An 8,559-nucleotide genomic window follows, 5' to 3' on the forward strand; every position below is an offset into this window, starting at 1 on the left:
GGCAATTTAGCAGCCACTGGAAGTTGCTGCTGTCCTGGGTTTGCTGGTACATCTATTCCTCCTCCATTTTTCTAAGCTCTTGTTACACCACAGAGACAGCAATGATAATCCCTGCTGTGGCTGAATCCATCACTTGCAACTGAAGCTAAACATTTTAATGTGAACAGTCAGTATTCAATTCACACAAATAATGGTTTAGTGTTCTCTTCTACACAGTGAAATATTGACAACTCCAACAAGCAGGGCCATGGAATGACTCAATATGGAACTTGGACATTGGCCTTTAATAATGAATGCAGTTCTAGCCATGTCACAAGAAGACAATAGGAGATTCTAAATGATGCATGAGTGCAGAGATCTTATTCTCTCAACCACACTTTTCCAGGGAAGACATGATTGCATATAAGAGCATGTTGGTATATGCTCAAGATGGGACGGTATCAGTTCAGCGTCGTGTGCAGCCTGTGAGCTGTTGCTGTATCATTCTGCAGGTACCACTCTTCAAGTCATCTCTGTTTTGCAGAGATGTCCACCTTCAATCTGCAATGATTGATGACGTAGTCCAGATTGCTCATAATAAGCATATGCATTCAACACAGTTGGATACTGCATGCATATCACATGCTTGATTCCAGATGACTTCAACCTATACTGTGAAAGTGCCTGATTAATGTAATTTTGCAGGGCCACACATTGCTCACAAGTAGAGAATGTGTGTTCAGACAGAATTAAACTCTCACTCTGTCCACTCTGGTTGTGGTTGCAGTCCTTTTCTATTCACAGTGAGCAGTTTTGAGTTGTTTGCCTGTGAAGACTGCCTGGGTCACACTTGGCAGTCTGAGTATCAGACAGCCTGGTTATCAAGGGAAGCTCCAGCTCCCTTTCTTCCTGGCTGTCCCTGCACAGCCTATCAGTACTGATCCCCCACATGCTCCTACACATTACGCCTGCTCCTCTCATTAGTATTCACTCTGCCCCAGATGAGTTTAGTTTAGAAACAAAACAGAATTTGCTGGAAAAGCTCAGCAGTTCTAGTTACATCTACAGAGAGGAATCAGAGATAACATTTCCAGTCCACCAACCCTTCTTCAAAACACCTAGCTTAGGTTAGTTTTGTTAGTTTAGTTTTTCCCACCATTGTACTGCACAACCCTCCCTCATTAAAACTACTGCTGCTGATAACACTCCTCCACCACTCTGGCAGTACCCCATGTGCCCATGTATTATCATCTCCTACTTATATCTTATGTTGAATCTTTCCCCTTTATCATTCCTGTTCACTCTGCATCCCAGGCCATTCCCTCCAATCCCCAAAAATGATTTCCTTAACCTCATTAATGCAGCTATATTCCCTGCTAAATCTCTGTTGACTTTAATTCGGATGATCAATATGACAGACCAGTCCCCAATCTCCTGTAGACTTGGGCCAACAGCTCCAATTGATGACTGACTGCTCAGTTGCAGCTCCCTTACTGACTTAGCATGAATTCTCCAACTGGTTGGAGTGAACCTGCTGGACTGGAATTTTGGCCTTGGGGTGGCAAGTAAAATTTGCAACACACAATTGCCAGTCTATGACCATCTCCAACAAGAGTGATTCTAACCATCATCCATTCAGATTTAATTGCATTACTGTTGCTGAATTCCCCACTATCAATATACTAGGGGGTAACCATTACACAAAAATTGAACTGGTCTAGCCATATAAATACTGTGACCACAAGAGCAAGTCAGAAGCTAGGAATACAGCAGCAAGTAATTCATACCCTGACTCGCAAAGCCTGCTCACCATCTACAAGGCACAAGTCAGCAATGTGATGGAATGCTCCTCATATGCCTGAATGCTGCAGCTCCAACAATACTCAACAAACTTGACACAATACAGGACAAAGCAGCCTGTTTGATTGGTACCACAACCCCAAACATTTACTCCCTCCACCATAGACAGTCAGTAGTAGAAGTGTTTACCATCTACACAACACAATGCAGAAATTCACCATGGCACCTCTTTCCAAGCCCATGACCAATGCCATATAGAAAGATAAAGGCTGCAGATATAAGGGAACACAACCACCTACAAGTTTCCATCTAAGCTGACTTGAAAATATATATCTGTTCCTTCACTGCCACTGGGTCAAATTCCTGGCACTCCCATCCTAATGGCAAAGTGAGTCTATTATTGCAAATAGACTGCAGTGGTTCAAGAAGGCAGCTCATTACCACCACTAGCTCTTATCTTGTGACTTGCCTTTTGTGAGGTATCTTGTTGAACTCCTGGAAGTCCAAACACAACATAGTTCTCCTGTATTCATTCTAGTTGAGACTCTCAAAACTCTAATAAGTTAATCAGACATAATTTCCCTTTCATGAAGCCACTCTTATATCTCAAGGGCAACTAAAGCTGGGTAACAAATGGTGACTTAGCCAATGATGTCCACATCCAATAAATGAATAAAATAGCATTCAAGTCATTTACAGAGATCATGAACAGCACTAAACCTCACACTGATCCTTGTGGTATCCCAGTAGCAATAGTCTGCCATCTCGAGATTCATCCACTTGTTCCTACACCCTGCTTTCTGACTGTTGACCAATTCTCTGTTCATACTAGTGTATTTCTGCAATCACACATATTCTATTGATCATTACTCTGGTGTTCTTTTGCTTCTTCTGAATTCTATGTTTTCCATCTTACATTCTTCTCCCTCTTAATATTCCTGTCACATTAAAATTAAGGTTGATTCGATCATTGCAAATCTAATTCCCTATTATGATGTCAAACCTGTGGAGCTTGTTTCTCCCAAAAGAATTTCCATTTTCCTGCAAACTTTAGTTTACCAAATTCAAACTAATAATCACCAATTTTAAGATCACTTTTGGTCTTCAAACCATAATGGTGTGTTGTAGATTAGATTACTTACAGTGTGGAAACAGGCCCTTCGGCCCAACAAGTCCACACCAACCCGCCGAAGCGCAACCCACCCATACCCCTACATTTACCCCTTTCCTAACACTATGGGCAATTTAGCATGGCCAATTCACCTGACCCGCACATCTTTGGACTGTGGGAGGAAAACGGAGCACCTGGAGGAAACCCACGCAGACACGGGGAGAACGTGCAAACTCCACACAGTCAGTCACCTGAGTCGGGAATTGAACCCGGGTCTCAGGCGCTGTGAGGCAGCAGTGCTAACCACTGTGCCACCGTACCGCATGCTTTTATCCTTGTTACAATACAAAAATATCAAAATCTTTATTTTGCCTTTATTTGTTATCTTCTTGTTCCTCAGACAAGAGGACAAGAATTCACCGTCTCCTATATGAAGTCATTAGCAGTGCAGTACTGTACAATCTTTAATGCCCCTTTGTAGTCATGCTGCTATTAGCAATTTGAATGGGATGCATTTTTTAATGAATTACATCTCACGATCTACCAGGCCATTCTTTCAGCCAAGCCCCTGTACCTTTGGGTTTCTGATGCTTGCAATGTTAGTGAATGGGAAATGGTAGAGGAGTTAAACAGATATTTTGTATCAGACTTTACAGTGTAAGTTACTTCAAACATCCCATTAATACCAAAGAAATTGGGGGAGTACCATCAAGTAAAGTTGCCATAGTCTTACCAGACCAAGGCTGCTCTCTCATGACAGAATGACAATTGGTGATGGTTTAACCTGAAGTTCACCATACCTCAGGGAAGGGGTAAGGTTGAGAAAGGGAGTCCTTCATGGTAATCTTAGCCAGTGTAGAATTGAACCTGTTGGCATCACTTTGAATTTTAAACCAAGTGCCCAGCTAACTGAGGTTAACCAATCCTCATTGTTAGACCAACTAACACAGCTTGGATAATTATATCCCCTGTCCTAATGACTTAAATCCTAGGATCCTAAAAGAGGTAGCTGCAGAGATAATGGATGCATTGGTTGTAATTTTCCAAAAATTCTTCAAATTTAGAGGATTTGAAAACTACCAGTGTGATACCTTATTCAAAAAAGAGAGGGGGAGGCAAGAAGTAGGTAACTGTAGGCTGATTAGCCTAATGTCATTTATTGGAAAAGTATTGGAATCTATTTTTAAAGCTATAAAAGCAGAACATTGGAATATAATAATCTTACCAAATGGAGTTGGCTTGGCTTCATGAAAAGGAAATTGTGTCTGATTAATTTATTAAAGTTTTTCAAGGAAGTCTCAATCAGAGAGGATAGAGGACAACTGGTAAGTATGCTGCATTTGGACTTCCAAAAGGAGTTTGAAACTTACCTTACGTCACAGTGTTGGAAGTAGTATGTTGGCATGGGCAAGAAACAGTGAGTGGGGATTGGGGGCATTTTTCAAATTAGCGATCTGTGACCAGTGGAGTTCCATGGGGGCCAGTGCTGGGATCACAATGATTACAATAGATGTTAATCATTTAGAGGAAGTAAATGAATGTACTGTAGTCAAATTTGCAGATGACACAAAAATAGGTAGAAAGGCAGGTTGCAATAGAGGTACAAATAGTTTACAGAGAGATATTGATAGATTAAATAAGTGGAAAAAATATTGGCAAATTCAATTTGGAAGGGAGAATGAAAAAACAGAATATTGTTTAAATGGACAGAAACTGAAGAAAGCTGCCATACAAAGAGACTTACAGGTACTTGTACATGAAACACAGAGAGCTATCACACAGATGCAAAAGGTAATCAGGAAGGCTAATGGAATATGGACATTTATTTCTAGGTGGTTGTAATATAAAAGTAGGGAAATCTTACTGCACTTGTACAAGGTGCTGGTGAGATCATATCTAGAGCACTGTGAACAATTTTGTCCTCTTATTTAAGGAAGATATTATTTCATTGGAGGCTGATCAGAGAAGGTTCACTAGGATGATGTAGGAGCAAGTTATGACAGATTGTAGAATCTGTAAGTTTTGAATCTAAATGACTCATTAGAGCTGATGAAGAGCCATCTAGACTCGAAATATTAGCTTGCCCTCTCTCTATAGATGTTGCCTGATCCACTGTGATTTCCAGCGTTTTTTGTTTTCACTAGGATGATCTCTGTTAAGGAGAATTGTTTTAGGAGCAAAGGCTAAACAAATTGAGACTCTACTCAGTGTAGTTTAGAAGAGTGAGAGGTGACCTCATTGAAACATACAGGATTCTTAGGGGACTTGACAGAATAAATGCTGAGAGAACATTTCGCCTCACAAGTGAGTCTAGGACCTGAGGACATAGTCTTAGAATAAAGGGGCACAAATTTAAGATTGAAATGTGTGAATCTTTGGAATGTTGTACCACAGAGAGCTGTTGGGGCAGAATATTTGTGTATATTTAAGGCTGTGACAGATGGATTCTTGGTCAGTATTAGAATTAAAGTATGAGAAAAAAGCAGGAAAATGGGTATGAGGAAGGTCAGATCAGCCATAATCCTATTGAATGGCGGAACATGCTTGAGGAGTCAAATGACTTACTCCTGTTCCTATTTGTCATGGTCTTACTGTCTTATGGTCTAATTAATAGCACTGCCTTCTTTTACTCGCACTCTTTGTTGCGTTGAGCACAAAGTATGTCCACATTTTGGGTTTTTCCATTACTTTTTAAAATAGTACTGTTCCTTACTAAAACTCAGTCAATGTAAGTAATAGACTTTAATTAGAGTACTCCCATTCAATCCATCTTCTACACAAATACTTTATGTCTCATTGTACTTTACAGATACAAGAAAACATTTATTTGGAATTGTTTCTATGTTAACGAATACAATGAACAGATAATACATCTTACGCAATGACATGATCGGTACAGGTTTCTCCAGAAGGAGTTAAATAAACAAAACAAAATTTCCTGGCATTTTCACAACATTCCCTCCATTTCATTCATGATAAATACATAACTCATAATTACAATTTTAAAGCTGATTAACAATAGCAGGTAACTAATACTTGTTTTTCACTTCTTTTCCAATTTGTAGTATTGTTCATCTCACAATCTTACTTTAGGCAATTGTATACATTGGACAATTCACATTCCCTCAAGCTACCTCCTTAATAGAACTCAAACTGTTTTTGTTACCCCCAAAAAAAGGGAGAGATAGGTAAAGCAAATATATTGTCATAATCCTCCTGCCCTTAATACTTCTACCCTTGGTCTCAGTTTAATTATGTCAGCACTATGTGAGCCCTTATACAGTGCTTAAATCAATGAAGCAGATCCAGAAGAGAATTGAGGTATATGGGGAGAATTGGGTTTTGCCAAAATATGTACCTCTGTTCACAAAATTAAGCTTCTCAAAGTATGTTATTGAATGAGTTTTGTCTGAATTAAAACAAATGTTCCCTGTACTGCATCCCAATTTTTTTTTGAGGGTGGAGTGGGCATGGGTTAAAAAAAGGACGTCTGGTAACAAAACTCTTTACTTGTGACAAATTACTTTTGATATAATGTTTATGCTCTTTACACTTCTCAACCAATTAATTTTGCATCACGTCGCCTGCAATTTGCACAGATGCTTGCAACTGTCTCATGTTTTGGGGCTTGGTGAAGTTACTATCAGACAGTGCTTTTGCTGTCAAATTTCACTGTTCAATTTTAAAAATAAACTTTTTTTTAATAACTTCTGTCTTGTGCATTTTGCTCTCAGAAAACAGCAGGAGATTTAAAATATCACTGTTCAAGTAACAGAACTTGTAAAAATGAAGGTGAATGCAGTTCATACAGAACAGTAGATTAATATAGTCTGCAGCATTGGTTGTTCAAACTTAACGTTTCTGCTGGTGGACAATTCAAGAGACTTTGCCATGACATTGTACAGTGAGGGTAGTTTTAGACTCAGAGCTCAATCCAGTTCTATGATGATGAGCCCAAGTCACGGGGAAGGTTCAGTTGTATCGCCTCAGCACTGGCTGTATACTTGGCTCCAGGATTGTTGGCATCCATTGTGAACAGTTTGCACGTCTTTGAGTTTTCATGGACTGGAGTGGATTTCTTCGAAGACACTGGTGAGTTTGTGGGGCTGAGCTGGACTGCAGTCGTGTCTTGCACTGTATGCTCACTGGTCTCTATCTCAAATGTGGCATGGCCCGGCTTAATGATGCCAATATTGGAGCCGGGTTTGGACTTCCTCTGGCCATGAGCTGGAGGTCTCCGACTGCAGATGCAACAGGCTGCAAAGAAGGTGAAGGCAACCACTAGCAAGATGGGCCCAATAATGATGGGGGGATTGTTCACAGGTAAGAAGGTACCAAATGCAAAGGCTCCTACAAGAGTTATGTTAATTCCTGCCAACATGATGCAGAGGCCACAGGCACAACACAGAGCTGGAGATGGAAGACCCTGAGGTCTTGTCTTCTTCTGTCCTGGCTTCTGAGGTACAGCAGTGTTAGTCTTCTCAGTGAACATCGTACTTTCAATCAAGGGATGTGCTAAACCATTCCCACTCCAAGTCACACGTTAAAATGGTATTTAATTGCTTTAGCTGTGAAAACACAGAAAGCATATGCATCAGCTAATTAACAGATTCATGCACATCTGAACTGAAAACTGTTCCATTTACAATTATTGCATTCAAAGTACAATCTGTCAACCCATGTTTATTAAGTGTAATTTTAAAAAAACTTGAATACGATCAAAAATAAACTTCTTTGATGCACATTGAATGAGAAAGTGAATAGAAACGTTAGAAAAAAAGTAATTGAGGAATAGTAACAGAAAGATTAATCAATTAATAAGCAGATTTGTGCTCAGGGAATGTATGGTGAAAGACCAAATTCCTAAAATCGTGAACTACACAGATAAGTGTGATAAGCCATGGGAAATCATTAATTAATCTCCTCATAATCTTCCTTGGTAACAGCAATGGCCTGCCCAGCAGGAACTCATCATCTGAGCCCTTTGAAAAGTATACCCTTTGGTCATTTCCACCAACTCTCTGCTCCTCTTCCATGGTTATATTTGAGACTGGGTGTCATTGGAGAATAACATGTGGTGTCCATCAAAGCTCTTGATGTCTTTATAATGAGGTGGGCAGCACAGGGGATACAATGCTTCATTTCCCCTTCATGCCCTCTTTTTCTCCCTTCCCCTCAATCCCACACCACCACCACCCCCCCCCCCCCCCCCCCCCCCCCATTCAGGTTTTGACATTAGCATTGGTTTTAACAGGCTATGTTTGGCAAACGTTTAATTGGCAACTCCGATGTTTCCTGAGCGATGGGAAAAAAGAAAATAATATAATAAAGCCTATTCATAAAAATATCTTAATTTCCTGTCTTATGTTAAAAATAAAATAAGAAATTGACCAGAGGTAGTTCAGAGAAGAAAAAGATTGAAGCAGACCTATGTGTTTTCTTGTAGCACAATGTCCCCACCCATGGACTGGGAGGCCTGGGTTCATGTCCCACTTGCTCCAAAGGTGTGTAATATCATCTCTAAACAGGGGTTAAAAAAGAACAGTACTAATCACTAATGATTTGGAAAAAGAATAAATAAAATCTTAAAAGAAAAGCAGACAACCTCGCTAGCTCCCCTTCACCTTTTATGGTTTACATTATTCATAATGGGCTTTGCATGGAAATGT

At 39.9% G+C, this 8,559-nt stretch overlaps 1 protein-coding gene across 1 annotated transcript; it reads right to left on the reverse strand.

Annotated features, from left to right (window-relative positions):
* Positions 1-6,830: 6,830 nt before the first annotated feature.
* On the reverse strand, positions 6,831-7,382 carry tmem275a (transmembrane protein 275a). Its single transcript, XM_060829593.1, has one exon. The coding sequence runs from the start codon at positions 7,380-7,382 to the stop codon at positions 6,831-6,833; it is 552 nt and encodes a 183-aa protein (XP_060685576.1).
* Between the last annotated feature and the right edge of the window lie 1,177 nt (positions 7,383-8,559).

This window comes from Hemiscyllium ocellatum, chromosome 9 (assembly GCF_020745735.1).
Source record: "Hemiscyllium ocellatum isolate sHemOce1 chromosome 9, sHemOce1.pat.X.cur, whole genome shotgun sequence".
Taxonomy (NCBI): Eukaryota; Metazoa; Chordata; class Chondrichthyes; order Orectolobiformes; family Hemiscylliidae; genus Hemiscyllium; species Hemiscyllium ocellatum.